This window comes from Acipenser ruthenus, chromosome 6, assembly GCF_902713425.1.
Source record: "Acipenser ruthenus chromosome 6, fAciRut3.2 maternal haplotype, whole genome shotgun sequence".
NCBI lineage: Eukaryota > Metazoa > Chordata > Actinopteri > Acipenseriformes > Acipenseridae > Acipenser > Acipenser ruthenus.
In genome coordinates this window covers 81,733,566-81,759,757 of record NC_081194.1, presented here as the reverse complement: position 1 = coordinate 81,759,757, position 26,192 = coordinate 81,733,566, and the positions used below count along the sequence as shown (strand labels likewise).

The window sequence follows — 26,192 nt, the reverse complement described above, 5'->3', positions numbered from 1 at the left end:
AATGAACCCAATCACAACCCATCTACCTGAGAATGAACCCATTCACAACCCACCCTCCCTTGAGAATGAACCCATTCACAACCCACCCTCCCCTGAGAATGAACCCATTCACAACCCACCCTCCCCTGAGAATGAACCTATTCACAACCCACCCTCCCCTGAGAATGAACCCAATCACAACCCATCTACCCAAGAATGAACCCATTCACAAACCACCCTCCCGAGAATGAACCCATTTACAAACCACCCTCCCGAGAATGAACCCATTCACAAACCACCCTCCCGAGAATGAACCCATTCACACCCCACCCTCCCCTGAGAATGAACCCATTCACAACCCACCCTCCCCTGAGAATGAACCCATTCACACCCCACCATCCCCTGAGAATGAACCCATTCACACCCCACCCTCCAGAGAATGAATCCATTCACACCCCACCCTCCCCTGAGAATGAACCCATTCACACCCCACCCTCCCGAGAATGAATCCATTCACAAACCACCCTCCCTTGAGAATGAACCCATTCACACCCCATCGACCAGAGAATGAACCCATTCACACCCCACCCTCCCCTGAGAATGAACCCATTCACACCCCACCCTCCCCTGAGAATGAACCCATTCACACCCCATCTACCTGAGAATGAACCCATTCACAAACCACCCTCCCCTGAGAATGAACCCATTCACAAACCACCCTCCCCTGAGAATGAACCCATTCACACACCACCCTCCCCTGAGAATGAACCCATTCACACCCACCCTCCCGAGAATGAACCCATTCACAAACCACCCTCCCCTGAGAATGAACCCATTCACACCCCACCCTCCCCTGAGAATGAACCCATTCACACCCCATCTACCTGAGAATGAACCCATTCACAAACCACCCTCCCCTGAGAATGAACCCATTCACAAAACCACCCTCCCCTGAGAATGAACCCATTCACAAACCACCCTCCCCTGAGAATGAACCCATTCACACCCCACCCTCCCCTGAGAATGAACCCATTCACACCCCACCCTCCCCTGAGAATGAACCCATTCACACCCCACCCTCCCCTGAGAATGAACCCATTCACACCCCACCCTCCCCTGAGAATGAACCCATTCACACCCCATCTACCTGAGAATGAACCCATTCACAAACCACCCTCCCCTGAGAATGAACCCATTCACAAACCACCCTCCCCTGAGAATGAACCCATTCACAAACCACCCTCCCCTGAGAATGAACCCATTCACAAACCACCCTCCCCTGAGAATGAACCCATTCACACCCCACCCTCCCCTGAGAATGAACCCATTCACACCCCACCCTCCCCTGAGAATGAACCCATTCACACCCCATCTACCTGAGAATGAACCCATTCACAAACCACCCTCCCCTGAGAATGAACCCATTCACAAACCACCCTCCCCTGAGAATGAACCCATTCACACCCCACCCTCCCCTGAGAATGAACCCATTCACAAACCACCCTCCCCTGAAAATGAACCCATTCACAACCCATCTACCTGAGAATGAACCCATTCACACCCCACCCTCCCCTGAGAATGAACCCATTCACACCCCACCCTCCCCTGAGAATGAACCCATTCACACCCCATCTACCTGAGAATGAACCCATTCACAAACCACCCTCCCCTGAGAATGAACCCATTCACAAACCACCCTCCCCTGAGAATGAACCCATTCACAAACCACCCTCCCCTGAGAATGAACCCATTCACAAACCACCCTCCCGAGAATGAACCCATTCACAAACCACCCTCCCCTGAGAATGAACCCATTCACACCCCACCCTCCCCTGAGAATGAACCCATTCACACCCCACCCTCCCCTGAGAATGAACCCATTCACACCCCACCCTCCCCTGAGAATGAACCCATTCACACCCCATCTACCGGAGAATGAACCCATTCACAAACCACCCTCCCCTGAGAATGAACCCATTCACAACCCACCCTCCCTTGAGAATGAACCCATTCACAACCCACCCTCCCCTGAGAATGAACCCATTCACAACCCACCCTCCCCTGAGAATGAACCTATTCACAACCCACCCTCCCCTGAGAATGAACCCAATCACAACCCATCTACCCAAGAATGAACCCATTCACAAACCACCCTCCCGAGAATGAACCCATTTACAAACCACCCTCCCGAGAATGAACCCATTCACAAACCACCCTCCCGAGAATGAACCCATTCACACCCCACCCTCCCCTGAGAATGAACCCATTCACAACCCACCCTCCCCTGAGAATGAACCCATTCACACCCCACCATCCCCTGAGAATGAACCCATTCACACCCCACCCTCCAGAGAATGAATCCATTCACACCCCACCCTCCCCTGAGAATGAACCCATTCACACCCCACCCTCCCGAGAATGAATCCATTCACAAACCACCCTCCCTTGAGAATGAACCCATTCACACCCCATCGACCAGAGAATGAACCCATTCACACCCCACCCTCCCCTGAGAATGAACCCATTCACACCCCACCCTCCCCTGAGAATGAACCCATTCACACCCCATCTACCTGAGAATGAACCCATTCACAAACCACCCTCCCCTGAGAATGAACCCATTCACAAACCACCCTCCCCTGAGAATGAACCCATTCACACACCACCCTCCCCTGAGAATGAACCCATTCACACCCACCCTCCCGAGAATGAACCCATTCACAAACCACCCTCCCCTGAGAATGAACCCATTCACACCCCACCCTCCCCTGAGAATGAACCCATTCACACCCCATCTACCTGAGAATGAACCCATTCACAAACCACCCTCCCCTGAGAATGAACCCATTCACAAAACCACCCTCCCCTGAGAATGAACCCATTCACAAACCACCCTCCCCTGAGAATGAACCCATTCACACCCCACCCTCCCCTGAGAATGAACCCATTCACACCCCACCCTCCCCTGAGAATGAACCCATTCACACCCCACCCTCCCCTGAGAATGAACCCATTCACACCCCACCCTCCCCTGAGAATGAACCCATTCACACCCCATCTACCTGAGAATGAACCCATTCACAAACCACCCTCCCCTGAGAATGAACCCATTCACAAACCACCCTCCCCTGAGAATGAACCCATTCACAAACCACCCTCCCCTGAGAATGAACCCATTCACAAACCACCCTCCCCTGAGAATGAACCCATTCACACCCCACCCTCCCCTGAGAATGAACCCATTCACACCCCACCCTCCCCTGAGAATGAACCCATTCACACCCCATCTACCTGAGAATGAACCCATTCACAAACCACCCTCCCCTGAGAATGAACCCATTCACAAACCACCCTCCCCTGAGAATGAACCCATTCACACCCCACCCTCCCCTGAGAATGAACCCATTCACAAACCACCCTCCCCTGAAAATGAACCCATTCACAACCCATCTACCTGAGAATGAACCCATTCACACCCCACCCTCCCCTGAGAATGAACCCATTCACACCCCACCCTCCCCTGAGAATGAACCCATTCACACCCCATCTACCTGAGAATGAACCCATTCACAAACCACCCTCCCCTGAGAATGAACCCATTCACAAACCACCCTCCCCTGAGAATGAACCCATTCACAAACCACCCTCCCCTGAGAATGAACCCATTCACAAACCACCCTCCCGAGAATGAACCCATTCACAAACCACCCTCCCCTGAGAATGAACCCATTCACAAACCACCCTCCCCTGAGAATGAACCCATTCACAAACCACCCTCCCGAGAATGAACCCATTCACAAACCACCCTCCCCTGAGAATGAACCCATTCACACCCCACCCTCCCCTGAGAATGAACCCATTCACAAACCACCCTCCCCTGAGAATGAACCCATTCACACCCCACCCTCCCCTGAGAATGAACCCATTCACACCCCATCTACCTGAGAATGAACCCATTCACAAACCACCCTCCCCTGAGAATGAACCCATTCACAAACCACCCTCCCCTGAGAATGAACCCATTCACACCCCACCCTCCCCTGAGAATGAACCCATTCACAAACCACCCTCCCCTGAAAATGAACCCATTCACAACCCATCTACCTGAGAATGAACCCATTCACAACCCACCCTCCCCTGAGAATGAACCCATTCACACCCCACTCTCCCCTGAGAATGATCCCATTCACACCCCATCTACCTGAGAATGAACCCATTTACAAACCACCCTCCCCTGAGAATGAACCCATTCACAAACCACCCTCCCCTGAGAATGAACTCATTCACAACCCACCTACTGGAGAATGTCCAAATGGGTAGATATCTATTGTTATTTTCTTCAATGAAACACTTCCTAAACAGGCTAAATCTAACTATGTATATGATTATAGACAGAAGCTCAAGCAGTTTAACAGAAGGCACTTGACAGCGAGCACTTCAGATCACCTATATATTATATTCCTCACTGAAATATGAATGCGTTTAGATGCTGCAGTACACACCGTAAATCTCTTCTATTTGGATTAGTAGAAACAAAGGAAGAAAAACACCTGCAGTAATAAATGCCACATGATATGCTATACGAAGTAACACCACTCCAGCTGTGCAAAGGGTTCCCTTAAGAAAGCGTGCTATCAAGTGCTTACCGATCCTGGCTGACAGCGGCATTGTGTTTCGTAATGGATCGAGGCGCTCTTTACAGATCTTCTCCAGAGGAATCTCACATCTCAGGTGTCGCCGGACGTTCTCCCTCAGAATTGAGCGAATAACCTTAATTATATGTGCCTTGCTTTCAGGTACACTGCGGCAAAAGAAAAACAAGGTCTGTTAATAATAAAAAATACAGATACATTACACATACATACAAATAGAATTATATAAAATCGGGAACATCTGTAAGAGTATTTTATATTTAAAACAAATGCTGGACAATCTGCCCTTCATAGAAAATCATATCTTGATGCTTGTACAGTATACAGCTCTCTTCCATGTGCACCATTCTTGAAACCTGGCCAGGCAAATCTTATACATTCATCGGCTGGTTAGTAGGAAAAATAACCCAAGTCTGAAACATGTTCTACCACCCATGCTACTGCAGACCTTACAAGAGACAGACGGCAAGGCTTTGAATACAACAGAGAGATCATCCCAGAACACAACACACTTGATCATGTTCCTCTATCATTATAGGGCGAGAGCAGTGAAAACAAGCAAGTCTACACACGCAGGGTTCAGACTTTAGCACAGCACATGGAAATAACCCAATTCACTTCACTTCTGAATCGAATCAGATTTAAGCACACAGTACATCAGTTCTGTTCACCCCTTTCCATAGGAAGAAGACGATAGCAAGTCTGGGTGAGGAGGCAAGCTATGTGAATCAAAGCTTGCACTAAAGTACTATATTTCCTACAGTAACATTCAGAATGTGTGCAATGAGGTGTTGAGAATACAATGTACATATTTGAGACCAGGAGCGCATAGTACCTGCTGCACAGCTGAAATACACTTTCAGGTCTTCCCTCAATTTCAGATTTTGTGTGAATCAATTCCCAAATGCAGTTGGTGTCTGTTCCTGGAAATATATACAAATAAAACAAATTATATATATATATATATATATATATATATATATATATATATATATATACAGACGTGCTCAAATTTGTTGGTACCCTTACAGCTCATTGAAATAATGCTTCATTCCTCCTGAATAGTGATGAAATTAAAAGCTATTTTATCATGTATACTTGCAAGCCTTTGGTATGTCATAGAATAAAGCAAAGAAGCTGTGAAAAGAGATGAATTATTGCTTAATCTACAAAGATATTCTAAAATGGCATGGACACATTTGTTGGTACCCCTTAGAAAAGATAATAAATAATTGGATTATAGTGATATTTCAAACTAATTCGTTTCTTTAATTAGTATCACACATGTCTCCAATCTTGTAATCAGTCATTCAGCCTATTTAAATGGAGAAAAGTAGTCACTGTGCAGTTTGGTATCATTGTGTGCACCACACTGAACATGGACCAGAGAAAGCAAAGGAGAGAGTTGTATGAGGAGATCAGAAAGAAAATAATAGACAAGCATGGTAAAGGTAAAGACTACAAGACCATCTCCAAGCAGCTTGATGTTCCTGTGACAACAGTTGCAAATATTATTAAGAAGTTTAAGGTCCATGGAACTGTAGCCAACCTCCCTAGGCGCGGCCACAAGAGGAAAATCGACCCCAGATTGAACAGAAGGATAGTGCGAATGGTAGAAAAAGAACCAAGGATAACTGCCAAAGAGATACAAGCTGAACTCCATGGTGAATGTACGTCAGTTTCTGATCGCACCATCCGTTGCTTTTTGAGCGAAAGTGGGCTCCATGGAAGAAGACCCAGGAGGACTCCACTTTTGACAGAAAAACATAAAAAAGCCAGACTGGAATTTGCTAAAATGCATATTGACAAGCCACAATCCTTCTGGGAGAATGTCCTTTGGACAGATGAGTCAAAACTGGAGCTTTTTGGCAAGTCACATCAGCTCTATGTTCACAGACGAAAAAATGAAGCTTTCAAAGAAAAGAACACCATACCTACAGTGAAACATGGAGGAGGCTTGGTTATGTTTTGGGGCTGCTTTGCTGCGCCTGGCACAGGGTGCCTTGAATCTGTGCAGGGCACAATGAAATCTCAAGACTATCAAGGCATTCTGGAGCGAAACGTACTGCCCAGTGTCAGAAAGCTCTGTCTCAGTCGCAGGCCATGAGCCCTCCAACAGGATAATGACCCAAAACACACAGCTAAAAGCACCCAAGAATGGATAAGAACAAAACATTGGACTATTCTGAAGTGGCCTTCTATGAGTCCTGATCTGAATCCTATCGAACATCTATGGAAAGAGCTGAAACTTGCAGTCTGGAGAAGGCACCCATCAAACCTGAACAGCTGGAGCAGTTTGCTCAGGAAGAGTGGGCCAAACTACCTGTTAACAGGTGCAGAAGTCTCATTGAGAGCTACAGAAAACGTTTGATTGCAGTGATTGCCTCTAAAGGTTGTGCAACAAAATATTAGGTTAGCGGTCCCATCATTTTTGTCCATGCCATTTTCATTTGTTTTATTATTTACAATATTATGTTGAATAAAAAATCAAAAGCAAAGTCTGATTTCTATTAAATATGGAATAAACGGGCTCCCGAGTGGCGCATCCAGTAAAGGCGCTCCTCGCAGGATGTGCCCTATAGCCTGGAGATCGCAGATTCGAATCCAGGCTATGTCACAGCTGACCGTGACCGAGAGTTCCTAGGGGGCGGCGCACAATTGGCTGAGCGCTGCCCGGGTAGGGAGGGCTTAGGTCGGCAGAGGAATCCACGGCTCACCGCGCATCAGCGACCCCTGTGGCCGATAGGGCGCCTGTGGCTCTGCAGCGGAGCCGCCAGATCTGTGTTGTCCTCCGGCACTATAGGTCTGGTGGCATTGCTGTGGATCTGCAGTGCGAAAAATGACGGCTTGGAAGGAGCACGTTTCTGAGGACGCGTGTTCCAGCCTCCGTTTCCCGAGTCGGCGGGGGGGTTGCGAGCGGTGAGCCGGGGATACAGATAATAATTGGGCATGCTAAATTGGGGTGAAAACCGGGGTAAAAATAATTGGCGACGACTAAATTAAAAAAAAAAAAAAATATGGAATAAACAATGGTGGATGCCAATTACTTTTGTCAGTTTCAAGTTATTTCAGAGAAAACTGTGCATTCTTCGTTTTTTGTGGCGGGGTACCAACAAATTTGAGCACGTCTGTATATATATATATATATATATATATATATATATATATATATAAATATATATATATATATAGCATTACAACGCAACAATAGTTTAGCCCTCCGTGAACAGCAAGTTTCTCAATAATGACTAAAAGTACCCCATCCCTAAATCCTTTTCCCACATCCCTATTCTTATCCCTCCCCCTTTTAATCTCACCCCCTTGATTCTTTGCAGTTGTTTTGCCCTTGCACCTCCCACTTCAGATATGAATAAAACCCTAATGAGTGGATAAACAGGCAGTAATACAATCATATCCAACTGTACGTGTTCTTCATTTCTTCGCTATGTTGTTTTTTTTTACATACTTGCGACACTTCTTTTTTCATACAAAAACGCATCCATCATACATACAGGCTGCAAAGAGTTAGCGCTACGATTTTCTTTATTGCAGTCAGTATGGCTGAATGTTTTTCCATACCACCTGTACTGCACATGTAATGTGAAGGTATAATACTGAACTCAATGAACCTCATCGATCACTTCCAGTTACACAAGCACACAATCCTGCTCACCTGCTGCATTCCCCAGCCGCACCTGAAGAGCGGATAAAGGAATAAGCCAGCGGAATTTAAATGGCTCCATATCCCCGTGGATGTATGCAGCTCGAGAGTTAGCTTGCTTTAAAACAACAACACAACAATACATTCAAATGAACCTGTGTGCAACAGTAATGTCATTCAATTAAAACACAAAATACAAACACCAAGGATAACACCAATACAAAAGGCAGCGATACTTACTATTTTCTTTTTCATTTTGCTGCTCTCTCTGTACACCAAGATCACAGCTTTCTTAAAAACTGAAGGAGGAAAATAAAACGGTTTTCTATCAAATGTAAGGTGTTGTCAAGTACTGTGAAATACAGAGACCAAATATAAATGATCCTTAACCAGTATATAGAGGTTTTATGCCATACTCATTTTGCTAGCTGGGGCATTTTATTCCCTTTTCATATTGAGATGAATTGAACTTGCTGCACTGCACGTGTTGTGTTTGTTACAGTACAGCATAGCGCTGCACCTTGCATGACAGCTGCACTCAGTGACACAGTCTTTCCATTGTACTGCATATCATCTACATAATGCCCCTCAATTACATCACATTATGGGTTACACCGTTACTATGGGAAACTACAATACAGCCTGCTGTGTGTCCTGCTCCAGTGCTTTCTCTACTAAAGGCTCAGCTTTTCAAAAGCATTTACTTACCAAATACAGTGATTGTGGGATCCTTTCTCATCCGACCCAGAGACGGGAAAGGGTTGAGCCAGATTACAGAGGAATGCATGAGGAATTCTCCCATGGAAATCTCAGTGACCTGAGGATTACACAGCAGCTATTTCAGTCTTTCCATCAGCTGTTAACAAGGCAATACATCACTGTGCGTAATGTAGCCTCAGAGTCTGTGATTGTACCCCTACATGTGAGAAGCAAGTCTAAGCCTAACATCTAGAAGTACAAAAAATAAAACTAAAAACAGCACTTTCCTCCCCCATTTTACTGCCAGCTGTGCCGATCTATCCCTGGGGAATATGATTTCAATAACGCAAGCACTGCAGCCAGGCCAGACATCTTCACGTCACTCTGATCTGTGCCAGACGAAACCCAAAGCTTGGGAGAAAACCCTCCTTTAAGAATGCAAACCAGATCTCCCAGCCACTCCATAACATGCCCACATGGGGAAGATGTTTGCAGTTACCTCTTTTTCACTTCCACTTTGTTCTGCAACTAGCTGGTCAAACACTGTTCCGTAACCCTCATAGATTTTCTGCATCTCATTGATGTGGCTGGCCACCTTCTCCATGGCCTTAAATGCTTCTACAGATAAGAATGCAAAACCATTATTAGCACCACATACGTATCATGCGTTTTATATTCAGTACACTCATGCTTGTTACTGCAGATTTGCAGATAATATTTCAAAGTGAGTATATTTCAATACTATTGTACTTGCATTTACAGCAAGTGACCGATACCGTACATCAAGTATACCATCATTTTACTTTAAATGTTAGTTTTGTGATCCAGTACAAAAGGTTTAAGTACTCTAAGTGTGATGATGGTTTTGAAATCTGCGATTCAAATTCAGTAGCTCTGTAAATATACAGTAACACTGTACATCACTTAGAGTGGAAGATTTCATATATTCAAGGGCGTCCTGCATCATACAAACGGAATGACTACATAGTTTAAAATTCATTGTAATAAAATCAACACAACACGATCAAGGCAACCTTTGAGAACATCAGAAGGGAGAGAATTTTAATGAAACCTTTGAAGCCGTGCAATGAAAATATTGAGGAGAAGAGAAATGAAATCGAATCCCTTGTTGTAAGAATGCTGTTTATTTCAATTCTAGTAGCTCTGACACACAACCTCATTATTGTCATTCAGTACAGTAGACTCCCGGATGCCTGGACTGTTCTGGCTCCAATAACTGTCTATCACACAGCAAACCCTTTGTCTTGCTTTTTAAAGATGTTAACACGGGGGCTGGATGAGTGTCTTCCTCCGACAAACAACTGGAAGCCAAAACATGTTTATATTCATTTTTTAAATGTGAATTAGAGAAGGCCAACTGTTTGAAGAGTATTCATAATTCTATTAAGAGAAGTCTGTGGACACTGTCCGTGGATGCAGTGTCAGACTGTGCCAGTGCTGTAATGCTTCTAGTTTACAATAACCTAAAAATACAGTGCGTGAATGAACAGTACCATTATACATTGTATTCTACAGCTATGCCCAAAGGTTTTGCATCATCCTATAGAATTAACAAATTCTGCTTCATAGTTGACTGAAACCTGCTAAATAATGTTATGTTTATTACTATTTATTTATTGCATTTATATAGCGCTTTATACAAAAGTTTTGCAAAGCACTGTACAGTACATAGCAAAAAAAAAGAACAAACCACAATACATTTATATAGCATGTCACACATACGACTGCTACAGTAATAATACAAAAGCAGCAATTTTAAAGTTACATTAAAACCCTCCAGTGTGCTGCAGTCCCCTGGTATACAATGAGAACACGTTCACTCTGGTGTGCTGCACTCCCCTGGTATACAATGGGAACACGTTCACTCTGGTGTGCTGCAGTCCCCTGGTATACAATGAGAACACGTTCACTCTGGTGTGCTGCAGTCCCCTGGTATACAATGAGAACACGTTCACTCTGGTGTGCTGCAGTCCCCTGGTACACAGTGAGAACACGTTCACTCTGGTGTGCTGCACTCCCCTGGTACACAATGAGAACACGTTCACTCTGGTGTGCTGCAGTCCCCTGGTATACAATGAGAACACGTTCACTCTGGTGTGCTGCAGTCCCCTGGTATACAATGAGAACACGTTCACTCTGGTGTGCTGCACTCCCCTGGTACACAGTGAGAACACGTTCACTCTGGTGTGCTGCAGTCCCCTGGTATACAATGAGAACACGTTCACTCTGGTGTGCTGCACTCCCCTGGTATACAATGAGAACACGTTCACTCTGGTGTGCTGCACTCCCCTGGTATACAATGAGAACACGTTCACTCTGGTGTGCTGCACTCCCCTGGTATACAATGGGAACACGTTCACGCTGGTGTGCTGCAGTCCCATGCGTACCTGTCAGGTGATAGTGCTCCTCGCTCTCTGCGTCTGTCAGAGACACCAGCTCCCGCAGCAGCAGAGGGTACTTCAGGACTCGCTGCACTGGCTTGATGAGGTACGACTCCAATGTCGACGAGTGCTGCTTGGTCGGGTTCCTGGCGCCAAGAAACTCCTTAAAAGCTCGGTCTGTTTTAGCTAAAACACACAACACACTGTCGGTTAGCGGTGTTAAATTCAGACTTCACAGCTATGCACAATCCAGCTTTAAAGAAACTTACCTAAAAAAAAAAAAAAAAAAAGTACAACTGGGACATGTGAATCATTTTATATAAAAAAAAGAAACAAAAACTGATAAACTGGGCTGGAATCACAGAAGCAACGCAGAGAGCTTGTTATCGGACAGCCTGAAGGATGCAGGCGGCTGGGGGCCGGGAAGTGCTTACACAGTTCTGACCGCTCTCTTATTAGCACTAGTAATATTATGAATGCCCTGTCTTGGTTGGTTGCTTGTATTGTATAGTGCAGGTGTTCCAGACAGTACTGTCTATGGGAGTTGCTGCTTCCTCATCTGTTGTAGTTCAAATCCACTCCGATGTCTCGCGGGAACCAGACTGTCCCAAAGGGACCGGGAATACAGCATTGTATATGGAATATCTGTATATCTTGAATTATTGTAAAAAAGGAACCGAAACAATAATGGAGGGCCAGTAATATTGCTGATAAAGCTGAAGAGGTAGACACACTGATTATATTTTATTTTTTTAAAGCAGTGGTTAGCACTCCTTTTACAACACATACACTGAAAGCATTGGTGAGCCTGCTTGAGGGGAGTTTAGTCTAATCACCACAAGAGGGCGCTACCGTCTATTGGAAGTCATGAACATCTCAGGGAGCACAGAACACCTCATGTTTGTACAGAGCTTGTTGTTTACAAATTGTACAGAACTGTTAGTTTTGCCTAGCCACTGTCATACCCACACTTTCATACTCCCAGAAATGTAACTTATCATCTTGCTGTTAAATACTGACAACCAGGACATTCAAATCTAATTTCTCATTAGCACAAGCAATATACTGCCCTCCTCTGCTTTCCTGCATTAAGAGTTTGGTATTTTCTGCCTATTCAGAATCTATTGCTGTCAATAACATTAATATCATGTTACAGACCACTTATAAAACTAAAGTGCTACCATTTTTCTTTAACTATAGCATTGAAAAAATAAAAAATCTGTATATACCAAATAAAGGTTTGATAAAAAAACCAAAAAAAACAAAGATTCTTGTTATTAAAGGGGGTCTGTGACAAGGTTTCTAAATCTAATAAATAGTAAGAACACAAATGTTAAAGCTCTCCTCTAAGGGAATTTGCCTCAACCAATAACATTAAAGAACACTTACCCCCCCCCCCCCCCCCCAGCTAGTAATGATTGTTTCGTTTTTTCTTGTTCAGTCTTTTTACCTCTTTCAAGCACTTTCTGAACCTTGATGTGGTTTGCACAGAATCCACTGTAAAGCTTGAAGTGGTCAGCATAGTACAGAAAGGAGCCTCCAAGGGAAAACAGCAACTTCTGAAACACACAATTCTGTATTAAATGGATACGCACACCTCTTGTTATTGTAAATGGTCACTGTTTTAAGAGCCGGTTTGCCTTCCCCCTGGCCTCAAGGTGTGGACTACAGCACTGTTCAAGCTGCAGGTTTATCAGAATTCAGGCACAAAGTGTTGATAGGTTTTGTTCTCACTGTAGAGGAGAGGAATATTGAAAGCCAAAGCATCAAACATCTGCATGAGAAAACAGTGCTGCTCAGATCACTGTCCATGCCTGAAAACTTTTGACTACAACTATATATACACACCGTAAAACTTAAAATAAACGCCGGTCTTAAGCTTACCAATGTGTTTTTCAACAGCGATGAGAGACCCTGAGGCTCAGGATGAATGATAAGAAAAGTGAATTTAACTTATTTTAAATACACGGAATGCATACAGTTTTTTTAAAATGACATTCATTTTAAACCCAGTTGTGAAGCTTTTTTGAGTGTGCTGAAAATAAGCCAAATACAAACTTGTCTACTGATATTAACAGGGTTGCCTTTAGTGTATTTATGTGTACAGTTTTTTTTGTACTAACAGTATTTCATGCATTGGAGTCTTGCCATGAATATTTGTATTTTGCTCCTTTTCCAGCGTTCTTCAATGTACACGTTATAAAAACAAAATGAGTCACTTTTGCTTTGATTTTGTGATAAAACTGGTACTTGTATTGATTTTATAGTTAATCTTAAAAACAGTTTGAAGTATTTTTGAGTGTGTTGTGGGCCAGCAGTATGAACTTATTTTTCAATATTTACAGGGTTGCATTTTTTTCGTTTTGACACAGTATTTCATGCGGTTGTTTTGCAATGACGATTTATTGCTGGTAAATTTGTCATCGATTGTCCATGCTTACCATGTACACGTTTTGAGGGTGAACAATAAATATAATATGTGTTAATAAAGATGATACATACTGCTTTTATTCATTTTATAACCATGTTTGTTTTGTTATTGTGCTGCAAGCCTACCTTAATACACGCTTGAGTTCCGATATTTACAGGGCTGTCGTTCGTGGATTTTCATTATTGTTATTATTATTATTATTATTAACAGTGGTAGATGCAATTGAGCTTTTCAACACAGATTTGTTCTTCTGCTTGTTCATTTTCCAACGTTTTGCATTGCCTTGTTTACCAATATATATAAATGTATACATACTTTCGTTTATACTTGGAGGTGTACAATACAAACTGTTATTACCCACTTACTCAACCTTTAATGACGTTGCTGGAATGTTGTATTTTACTTATGTCGTTTCTATAAGGTTGTGTACAGGCAGCTTTTTCATGATTGCATCTGAAGTATTTGCAGATGTTAGTGATCTTACATCATAAACGCCGAGTCTCAAATAGTCGCCAGTCTCCAATAGTCGCCGGGGCTACAGGCAAATATTGTAAATAACAGTGTCATTGAAAAAGCAGGTAGAAAGTTAAAGTCACCTTGAACTGGAATGGAGTTTCCAGGGTGCTGAAATCAGGCGAGGAAGCGATTCTCTCTTCCAGCGTCTGGAGGAACACCTTCTGGAAATCCAGCATTTCAGGAAGACTCCCAAACAGGGACTCCATCTGTGGGAATGGTAAACACATCACATGCATTTCCACTATGACACTAAACTGCACTCCAGTACCAGTGCTTCAGTTTGCTTCAAGTGTTAGTTGAGAACAGTATTGGGAATAAATGTTATGAATAAATACAAGTTAATTAGAAATATGGCTCTATTCCAAGAAGTGAAAATGCCAGCGATGATGAGAATGCGTTACACAGGAGAATTAGGGATGTCTCTGGGTGGTAAACGAGTTTAGTCCAATGCGTGGGACCCGTTAAGAACTGCATTGTTCTTCATCGCCATTGCCTTTGTTTAGCTTCCACACTGCTACCTGGAGGGCTTTACCAGCCAGAGGAGTAGGGAAGGCAATATCACTTTACCAGCCAGAGGGGTAGGGAAGGCAATATCACTTTACCAGTCGGTCATAGGGAAGGCAATATCACTTTACCAGTCGGTCATAGGGAAGGCAATATCACTTTACCAGTCGGTCATAGGGAAGGCAATATCACTTTACCAGCCGGTCATAGGGAAGGCAATATCACTTTACCAGCCAGTCATAGGGAAGGCAATATCACTTTACCAGTCGGTCATAGGGAAGGCAATATCACTTTACCAATCGGTCATAGGGAAGGCAATATCACTTTACCAGTCGGTCATAGGGAAGGCAATATCACTTTACCAGCCAGTCATAGGGAAGGCAATATCACACTCGTTTGTGAAACGTCTTGCGCTGTACATTTTATATCACCTCAAATAAATTCCACTTAGTAAGTCCCTCTGCAGTCAAAGAAAGTAAATTAAAAAAGGAATAATAAAGAAAGCCATTCTCCATACCTCATCTTGAGTGAGGAAGGTCTCGTTCTGTAGGGGTTTCAGGTAAATTTCAAAGAGGCAGCTCAAATCCTGGGAGTTTAAAAAGAGAAAAGTATTGAGATGAATTGAATCCCCAACCCATATGTAGCTGTGTGGTATGTACCAAGATTTGGGACAGCCTCATTCATGCATCAGCTCTCTAGTGCTGTTCAGCAGGATTTGGGACAGCCTCATTCATGCATCAGCTCCCTAGTGCTGTTCAGCAGGATTTGGGACGGCCTCATTCATGCATCAGCTCCCTAGCGACGTTCAGCAGGATTTGGGACGGCCTCATTCATGCATCAGCTCCCTAGTGCTGTTCAGCAGGATTTGGGACGGCCTCATTCATGCATCAGCTCCCTAGCGACGTTCAGCAGGATTTGGGACGGCCTCATTCATGCATCAGCTCCCTAGTGCTGTTCAGCAGGATTTGGGACGGCCTCATTCATGCATCAGCTCCCTAGCGACGTTCAGCAGGATTTGGGACAGCCTCATTCATGCATCATGATTTGCAGAATAGTATTGTAATGTACAGTCCGCACCCCCCACCGTATTAAACATGTGCTAATGAATCTGCAGACCACTGCAACTCCATGAGCGGTTATCAAGACACAGGTAACAAAGTAAGGGTGTAGGGGCACCTCCACTATAGCCTAGGTTCAAAATAAACAATGCATGGGGCACCTCCACTATAGTCTAGGCTCAAAATAAACTACTAAGAAAAGGAGTGTGAAAAATCAACAGCATGGCCGGGCCCTGCAGTACCTTCACATAGGATTTCTCTGTGTCCACCAGCTCCTGAATGACTTTCCTGAGCCTCTCTGTGACAGACATGTGGCCAGTGCCATGCCTGAGAGGGGGATCAGTCCCCTCCTTCTGCCCCTCCATCACACCTGCTGTAACCTCCTGGAAGCTCTGGTACAGGGTGCTCCCAGGGTCTGGACTCTGCAGGAAGAGAGACAAGAAACGGGTCTCAACATGTATAACATCACTGCTTATATCAGACATACAGGGTGCTCCCAGGGTCTGCACTCTGCAGGAAGAGAGACAAGAAACGGGTCTCAACATGTATAACATCACTGCTTATATCAGACATACAGGGTGCTCCCAGGGTCTGCACTCTGCAGGAAGAGAGACAAGAAACGGGTCTCAACATGTATAACATCACTGCTTATATCAGACATACAGGGTGCTCCCAGGGTCTGCACTCTGCAGGAAGAGAGACAAGAAACGGGTCTCAACATGTATAACATCACTGCTTATATCAGACATACAGGGTGCTCCCTTGAGAAAGGTATGGCAACCATACAGAAACACTACCGAAGGAAAGAAATCTAAATGATCTCTACTGTGACAAAGCTTGCCCTTGGCATGTACTCTGAACACAGTTCCGGATCTTCCACGCTATCTATCTGTTATCAATCAGGACTCTCACAACAGCAAGGGAAGTGAATACAGGGCTGATAGCAGTGTCTCTTCACAGAGGTAAAGCCGTTTCCTTTTACACAGGACAACAAACAAAACAAAACAAGAAACCAAATCAAACCTAACTCCCTCTTTGCAGTACTAACTAAACTTAAACAAAGTTTCTATCTAAAGGTCAGGCAGCTAAACTGCTTACTGACTCCCAAACCATCCCAATTACAAAAGATCCTCTTCTTTTACCTTGACGTTTTCCTTTTTATTCCCAGGCCTGTGTGCAGGACTCAGCCTGATCAGCCCCTTCCTGACAGTGCAAAGCTGCTATATAACCACAGGTGTTAATTACCACAGATGCAAATGATTATCCAATTCCCCCTTAATTATCTTCCTTATTAAACTGAGGCATTCTGGGAAAAGTAGTTTAAACTATAATCCAGGGTACAAACTTCATAAAATTCTATAACCAGTCATGTAGGGGTCAACTCCTTGACACAAAAAGATCATGCTTCATCTCGCAGATTCTACTTTTGGCCCTATACTGTAACTATCGTATGTTATGTAACATGACTAGGCTTGCTACTTTTAGATTTTAAATCGGTAAAGACTGTTAAACGTCAAATTCCCCAAAAATATGAGTTCAACTGAAATAAATTTGTATACGATAAACATCGGTAAAACCACTCGCTATTTTTTATTTTCTTACTAAAAATAATAATTTAGAAATCCTCTCTAGTTTGTGTAGTTTTTATACTTGCTGTTTGTCCTGTCTCCGTTCCGCTCTGAATGGCTGGGGGTCACTGTCAGTCATCTCAGTGGTTCATTAGTACTGTAGTTTCACCCTGTTCTGACAGATCTCATTGACTGAAGCAGTGCTAGAATGCTCTCATTTGCCAGCGACAGTGCCGGTCATTCAAAGCGGCTACTTTGTAATTAGCGGGTTAAGGTGTACTTAAGCTTTTGCTTTAGGTATACGTTGACAGTCACTAGTTTGATTTGAAAATGGGGCGCAAGAGAAAAACAATGACTATTGTGCACAATACCCTGGCCGATGACTGAAGTCTCCGCGGCAGGATGAAGCAGGCCCGTCTGCCTTGTCTTCCAGCGAATCCGAGTCTAGCTGTGCTGAAGCAGGAGAGGGGGAGCTCAGATTCCGAATAATAAGTGCAAGTTATCAACTATCTAATGTTTTGTTCTGTGCATATTATTTTTACTCGAAAATGTATGCTATAAAGGTCTGTGTAATACACTTTTATATGCTGCGTTTACTACGGTGTATTTGAGACCATTTTTAAATGTATAGCTCTGCTGTGACCAAACATTATTTCAATTAGGATGTTGGTAACCATGGTTTTGTTGCACGTTGAATATGATAAAGGGGTTTCGTTAAATGAGACATTTTTCAATGACATAAAAAGTTTTTTTTTTTAAAGCATAGAGGTCGATTTCACCCATTCTCTGCATGAATTGAAAAATAAAGATAAAAAACCCATAAATTCTTTCTAAAATAAACACATTCATGTTTATTTCTAATAAACATATAATAGTAATCGTCGATTTGGCAAAAAAAGAAGAGTAGCAAGCCTAAACATAACTAACGCTACTATAGTGTGTGCACATCAATCTGGCCAGTTTTCTATTTTGGGCTGTATTTCACAGTGTACAGCATGGAGAGCAATAAACCATACCTAATAATCTCTCAAGCTAGGATTTAGTGCCTAGCAATGGGCACTCTTAATTAAAAATTAAAGACATCCCTGTGGCACAAATGGTTGGCACTGTCATTGCTGGAACACATTGTCCAACCCCTGTGTGGGGGGCATGAAGCCAGAATGTCATTTACATAATATACTACAAATATAAAATGATACTACAAATAGGGACATTCTCCATCGGTCCACATACTGCAAACACTGCAAAACAAGGTTCCAGGAAGCACTGTGTCAGCAAACGGAATAGGAGAACTTGCCCCCTTTGAAGAACATACTGAATGATCGGATTATCTGCAGTGAGAATTCCTTTTCTCTTCCACAGACTCTGACACCCGTCAGCACAGATGGGACTCCCCACTAACATGGCAGCTCCAGCAGCCCCTAATGATCAGTCATCAGAAGCAGCTCATGTTGTCACATTAGATAATGAGGCTCGCGTTCAGCAGTACTTGCAGCAATGTTCCTCTTCACTTCAAAAACAGAAACACATCTTTCAGCAGAAGTTGGGAGAATGCCAAAGCTGTAATCTATAGGTTTGATTTGACATGAAATCTGATAAAACACTTTACAGGATGTACAAAATCAGCCAAGTCAGAACATATGATGAAGGGGGGGCAGCTTTATGAAGACCTGTTCTTCGATTACTTGATTTTGCTTCTTCAACAGACAGAACTGGAACAACAAGAATTTGTTTCTACTTTTTGACATGTTATTACTTCATATCATATAGTATCATTTCATCATGCATGTGGTGTTATGAGTGCCCAGATACGCACAAGTAGAACGGTATTTAAAACAAAATTGGGATTGTTGTGGCAATTCACTAGTCTTTCCATTATGTGTGGTTCTGTACAGAGCGTCACAGTAGTTGCTCCTCCCATTCTAACTTGGTTACATGACTCTCAATGCCACGTCTTTGAATCTGTAACTTACCCAGACCATATGCAGTATGCATACATATCATCTTTCAAGCACATCAACAGCACAATATGTAACAACATGTACACTTAGACCAGTTGTTCTCATACAGCCTCCATTCACGTAACGACCGTATTCCTTCGAATTTAAGACGCACTCAAATTGAAGACACATCCCAAATTTACCACCCTCAATTTGAGGAAAACACAAATCAAATGTAAATGCATTTACAAAGGTACGACCTCAATTGCACTGTTGTATCGTACAAAACTGACACGAAACAGTGTTGTTCTGCCGCATACTATATATTATTATTAGTTTATTTAGCAGACGCCTTTATCCAAGGCGACTTACAGAGACTAGGGTGTGAGAGTCACTTACAACTACGTCTCACCCGAAAGACAGAGCACAAGGAGGTTAAGTGACTTGCTCAGGGTCACACAATGAGTCAGTGGCTGAGGTGGGATTTGAACCGGGGACCTGGTTACAAGCCCTTTTCTTTAACCACTGGATCACACAGCCTCCTTCAATCTTATCTTATAGCACTATTACACTCTGCAGTTGTTTGTTTGTTTATTTATTTATTTTATTTATTTTCTTCCAGATTTTTGAAAGCAATGGCCAAATAACCCACATTCCTTTGAACCAAGCAGTTGTGAGGTGAGATTTTATTTGTTGTCTTTTTCTAAAATCTGTACTGGTTTTACAACAGCAAGCACGACACAACACAACACTCCACGGCATCAGGCAACATGTAACCCAGCAACCACAACAACACTGACCACATTGCAAACACAACAGTCAGAACGGTATGCACAATACCAACTAACAGAGCATAACACACGCACATGGAGAAACGCTGAAATTGTAAAAGCTTCTCTGGGTATTCCTCAGGAAGCTAATGACTTGGAGATCTTTCTTTTGTTATATTAAAGATGTTTAACTTTATATTGAATATTAACACACATCTTCTTGAATTGTAAAAGTACCAAAACATGCCTCTCTATGATACGGCTGTACAGCAGGCCATCTTGAAAATGAGCGAGAAACAATAAGAGCAATGCAACAATAAAACCCATCTGATTAGCTCTCACATGCCCTTGTGATAAACACAATAAAACCCATCTGATTAGCTCTCACATGCCCTTGTGATAAACACAATAAAACCCATCTGATTAGCTCTCACATGCCCTTGTGATGAACACAATAAAACCCATCTGATTAGCTCTCACATGCCCTTGTGATGAACACAATAAAACCCATCTGATTAGCTCTCACATGCCCTTGTGATAAACACAATAAAACCCATCTGATTAGCTCTCACATGCCCTTGTGATAAACTCAACAATAAAACCCATCTGATTAGCTCTCACATGCCCTTGTGATGAACACAACAATAAAACCCATCTGATTAGCTCTCACATGCCCTTGTGATGAACACAATAAAACCCATCTGATTAGCTCTCACATGCCCTTGTGATGAACACAATAAAACCCATCTGATTAGCTCTCACATGTCCTTGTGATAAACACAACAATAAAACCCATCTGATTAGCTCTCACATGCCCTTGTGATGAACACAATAAAACCCATCTGATTAGCTCTCACATGCCCTTGTGATGAACACAATAAAACCCATCTGATTAGCTCTCACATGCCCTTGTGATGAACACAACAATAAAACCCATCTGATTAGCTCTCACATGCCCTTGTGATGAACACAACAATAAAACCCATCTGATTAGCTCTCACATGCCCTTGTGATGAACACAATAAAACCCATCTGATTAGCTCTCACATGCCCTTGTGATGAACACAATAAAATCCATCTGATTAGCTCTCACATGCCCTTGTGATAAACACAATAAAACCCATCTGATTAGCTCTCACATGCCCTTGTGATGAACACAACAATAAAACCCATCTGATTAGCTCTCACGTGCCCTTGTGATGAACACAATAAAACCCATCTTATTAGCTCTCACATGCCCTTGTGATAAACACAATAAAACCCATCTGATTAGCTCTCACATGCCCTTGTGATGAACACAACAAAATCCATCTGATTAGCTCTCACATGCCCTTGTGATGAACACAATAAAACCCATCTGATTAGCTCTCACATGCCCTTGTGATGAACACAATAAAACCCATCTGATTAGCTCTCACATGCCCTTGTGATAAACACAATAAAACCCATCTGATTAGCTCTCACATGCCCTTGTGATGAACACAACAATAAAACCCATCTGATTAGCTCTCACATGCCCTTGTGATAAACACAATAAAACCCATCTGATTAGCTCTCACATGCCCTTGTGATGAACACAACAATAAAACCCATCTGATTAGCTCTCACATGCCCTTGTGATAAACACAATAAAACCCATCTGATTAGCTCTCACATGCCCTTGTGATGAACACAACAATAAAACCCATCTGATTAGCTCTCACATGCCCTTGTGATAAACACAATAAAACCCATCTGATTAGCTCTCACATGCCCTTGTGATGAACACAACAATAAAACCCATCTGATTAGCTCTCACATGCCCTTGTGATAAACACAATAAAACCCATCTGATTAGCTCTCACATGCCCTTGTGATGAACACAATAAAACCCATCTGATTAGCTCTCACATGCCCTTGTGATGAACACAATAAAACCCATCTGATTAGCTCTCACATGCCCTTGTGATGAACACAATAAAACCCATCTGATTAGCTCTCACATGCCCTTGTGATGAACACAATAAAACCCATCTGATTAGCTCTCACATGCCCTTGTGATAAACACAATAAAACCCATCTGATTAGCTCTCACATGCCCTTGTGATGAACACATCAAAATCCATCTGATTAGCTCTCACATGCCCTTGTGATGAACACAATAAAACCCATCTGATTAGCTCTCGCATGCCCTTGTGATGAACACAATAAAACCCATCTGATTAGCTCTCACATGCCCTTGTGATGAACACAACAATAAAACCCATCTGATTAGCTCTCACATGCCCTTGTGATAAACTCAACAATAAAACCCATCTGATTAGCTCTCACATGCCCTTGTGATGAACACAACAATAAAACCCATCTGATTAGCTCTCACATGCCCTTGTGATGAACACAATAAAACCCATCTGATTAGCTCTCACATGCCCTTGTGATGAACACAATAAAACCCATCTGATTAGCTCTCACATGCCCTTGTGATGAACACAACAATAAAACCCATCTGATTAGCTCTCACATGCCCTTGTGATAAACACAATAAAACCCATCTGATTAGCTCTCACATGCCCTTGTGATAAACACAATAAAACCCATCTGATTAGCTCTCACATGCCCTTGTGATGAACACAATAAAACCCATCTGATTAGCTCTCACATGCCCTTGTGATAAACACAATAAAACCCATCTGATTAGCTCTCACATGCCCCTGTGATGAACACAATAAAACCCATCTGATTAGCTCTCACATGCCCTTGTGATGAACACAATAAAACCCATCTGATTAGCTCTCACATGCCCTTGTGATGAACACAATAAAACCCATCTGATTAGCTCTCACATGCCCTTGTGATGAACACAATAAAACCCATCTGATTAGCTCTCACATGCCCTTGTGATAAACTCAACAATAAAACCCATCTGATTAGCTCTCACATGCCCTTGTGATGAACACAACAATAAAACCCATCTGATTAGCTCTCACATGCCCTTGTGATAAACACAATAAAACCCATCTGATTAGCTCTCACATGCCCTTGTGATGAACACAACAATAAAACCCATCTGATTAGCTCTCACATGCCCTTGTGATGAACACAATAAAACCCATCTGATTAGCTCTCACATGCCCTTGTGATGAACACAATAAAACCCATCTGATTAGCTCTCACATGCCCTTGTGATGAACACAATAAAACCCATCTGATTAGCTCTCACGTGCCCTTGTGATGAACACAATAAAACCCATCTGATTAGCTCTCACATGCCCTTGTGATAAACACAATAAAACCCATCTGATTAGCTCTCACATGCCCTTGTGATGAACACATCAAAATCCATCTGATTAGCTCTCACATGCCCTTGTGATGAACACAATAAAACCCATCTGATTAGCTCTCGCATGCCCTTGTGATGAACACAATAAAACCCATCTGATTAGCTCTCACATGCCCTTGTGATGAACACAACAATAAAACCCATCTGATTAGCTCTCACATGCCCTTGTGATGAACACAACAATAAAACCCATCTGATTAGCTCTCACATGCCCTTGTGATAAACACAATAAAACCCATCTGATTAGCTCTCACATGCCCTTGTGATGAACACAATAAAACCCATCTGATTAGCTCTCACATGCCCTTGTGATAAACACAATAAAACCCATCTGATTAGCTCTCACATGCCCTTGTGATGAACACAATAAAACCCATCTGATTAGCTCTCACGTGCCCTTGTGATAAACACAATAAAACCCATCTGATTAGCTCTCACATGCCCTTGTGATAAACACAATAAAACCCATCTGATTAGCTCTCGCATGCCCTTGTGATAAACACAATAAAACCCATCTGATTAGCTCTCACATGCCCTTGTGATAAACACAATAAAACCCATCTGATTAGCTCTCACATGCCCTTGTGATGAACACAATAAAACCCATCTGATTAGCTCTCACATGCCCTTGTGATGAACACAACAATAAAACCCATCTGATTAGCTCTCACGTGCCCTTGTGATGAACACAATAAAACCCATCTGATTAGCTCTCACATGCCCTTGTGATAAACTTTTCTACAACAGTATTGTAACAACCCAGCCATTGAAATCCCCCATAAAGCTGTGTTCTTAATGAAATGTGAAACCATGGCAGGGACTGAATTCCAAGGTAAATCAGACAAACTCACCATGAAGCACATTCTATAGACTGCCGTGTAGGACCATGAAGCACATTCTATAGACTGCCGTGTAGGACCATGAAGCACATTCTATAGACTGCCGTGTACGCTGTAGCAGCCTGCCGCTTGGTCATGCGCACCAGGGAGAAACCCTGAAACCCCAGACGCATTCTTCCAGAGGCAGGCACCAAGGCTTGCTCCGAGAACTTTTCCTTTTCGCATTCAAAATGCACCATGGCTGTGAAAAGCACAGGTCAGCAACCCCAGCGATCCCGATTTCCCTACCAGCACATTTTTCCTCTTGTTCTGCACATTTTTTGGGGGGCAGGTGGGAGAGAATGGCGGGGGGGTGGGGGTTGTGTGTGACAGTGTGTAATAATCTGCAGATTGATTCTGGAGAGGAAGCATTTGTAGAAAACTGCTGTTCCATGAGTTCGGCCATCGGCTTGTTTTTTTAACACCTTGTGCAAACTGACAGTTGTTTTTTCCCGTCAAATACAACACAAGGAAGAAGAAAAAGTAGCTGTATGAGGACCTGGTCTAGTAATAATGATAAATCGATCATTTTATCTAGACAGTAGTGCTGGGTCAGCTGAAATGCCTGCCTTCCTCATAGATGAGACTGACGTGACCATCAAGTTAGAGCAGTTATGGTCTGCCACAGTAATAAACAGAAAAACAGAGCTATCAGAATCAAAGCACTATGACCTACTGTCCACAAATGGAGAATAGATAAAGGGGCATTCAGAACAGAAAATTGGAGGCACTTTTTTACACAGAGAATTGTGAGGGGTTGGAACCAACTCCTCAGTAATGTTGTTGAGGCCAACACCCAAGAAGCTGCTTGATGAGATTCTGGGATCAATAAGCTACTAACAACCAAACAAGCAAGATGGGCCGAATGGCCTCCTCTTGTTTGTAAACTTTCTTATGTTCTTATGTTATTATATAAACTCAATAAAGCATGCAGAAAATGTGCTCAGCAAGTTCCATCACCATGGAAATCCTCTCCTCTGGGAAGAGATCAATTGTGAGGTCCTGGGGAGAGAAGGCTTTGCATAAAGAAATGCAATTCATTGAAATTGAAAGTCGGAATTGACCTAATATATTCCAATAATACCAATATTGTAGAATTCACCAATAAAAAAATAAAACAGCCAGCATTATAAGAAATCAACAGTAACTCAACAAGCAAGCTCTGTACGAAACCTTGCTGATGAGTGCTGCCATCTGAAAGCGGTTCAGACCACACACAGACACACAACTTCCTGACAGCAACACCACAGTCTGCTGAGAACTGCACTCTGACTGTTTGCATGACCATGTTGTGAGGAAGTATAAATAGTACATGACTCTTCAATACTATACTGTGAAGTAAGCCTGCATGAAGCACAGTCCTGCACAACATTATTTATTTGTTCATTTATGTCCGATTAACTTCAGAAGGGCTTGATGTCGCATCTTGCAGTAGCCCACACCCTCACGAAACAAAACCTGAACAAAAAAAAAAAAAAAAAACCTCTCTAGCTCAGTCCTGTATCAGGTCAGCCTCGCCTGGTTGCCAGTTCTTTTTTTATTCCCCAGTCTAGTGTTCCTCCAGTGACTTCATAGCACAACAAAAAGATCAATAGCAACAATATTAGAAACCAAGTTTACATACAGAAAGAATGTCTTTTTTTTCACCTTTAGTTTAAAAAGTATTTCCTAACCAGTGTAGATAAACCTTGTTGGATTGTTTTTTCACAATCCCACTATTCCTATTCCTCCATTAACACCAAACTAAAATCTTGAAGCATGGTGCAGACAACATTCAACTGAACGTCCCCATTGCACACATATAGAAACATCATC

At 42.9% G+C, this 26,192-nt stretch overlaps 1 protein-coding gene across 5 annotated transcripts in view; it reads right to left on the bottom strand.

The window, feature by feature from the left end:
* Window positions 1-26,192, bottom strand: part of LOC117411621 (rho guanine nucleotide exchange factor TIAM2-like) — a 116,494-nt gene that overhangs the window by 2,118 nt on the left and 88,184 nt on the right. For 4 of the 5 annotated variants that reach the window (XM_059025903.1, XM_059025904.1, XM_059025905.1 and 1 more), the window contains 11 exons: window positions 16,145-16,324; window positions 15,362-15,430; window positions 14,421-14,546; window positions 12,844-12,952; window positions 11,400-11,579; window positions 9,491-9,609; window positions 9,001-9,109; window positions 8,533-8,591; window positions 8,305-8,410; window positions 5,467-5,554; window positions 4,626-4,780 (listed from right to left, as the gene is read on the bottom strand). In XM_059025903.1, the coding sequence (XP_058881886.1) occupies window positions 4,626-4,780; window positions 5,467-5,554; window positions 8,305-8,410; window positions 8,533-8,591; window positions 9,001-9,109; window positions 9,491-9,609; window positions 11,400-11,579; window positions 12,844-12,952; window positions 14,421-14,546; window positions 15,362-15,430; window positions 16,145-16,324 (1,300 nt within the window). Of the gene's footprint in view, window positions 1-4,625; window positions 4,781-5,466; window positions 5,555-8,304; window positions 8,411-8,532; window positions 8,592-9,000; window positions 9,110-9,490; window positions 9,610-11,399; window positions 11,580-12,843; window positions 12,953-14,420; window positions 14,547-15,361; window positions 15,431-16,144; window positions 16,325-17,044; window positions 17,132-26,192 lie in introns of those variants that run through there. The other variant, XM_059025907.1, reaches the window with a different exon arrangement.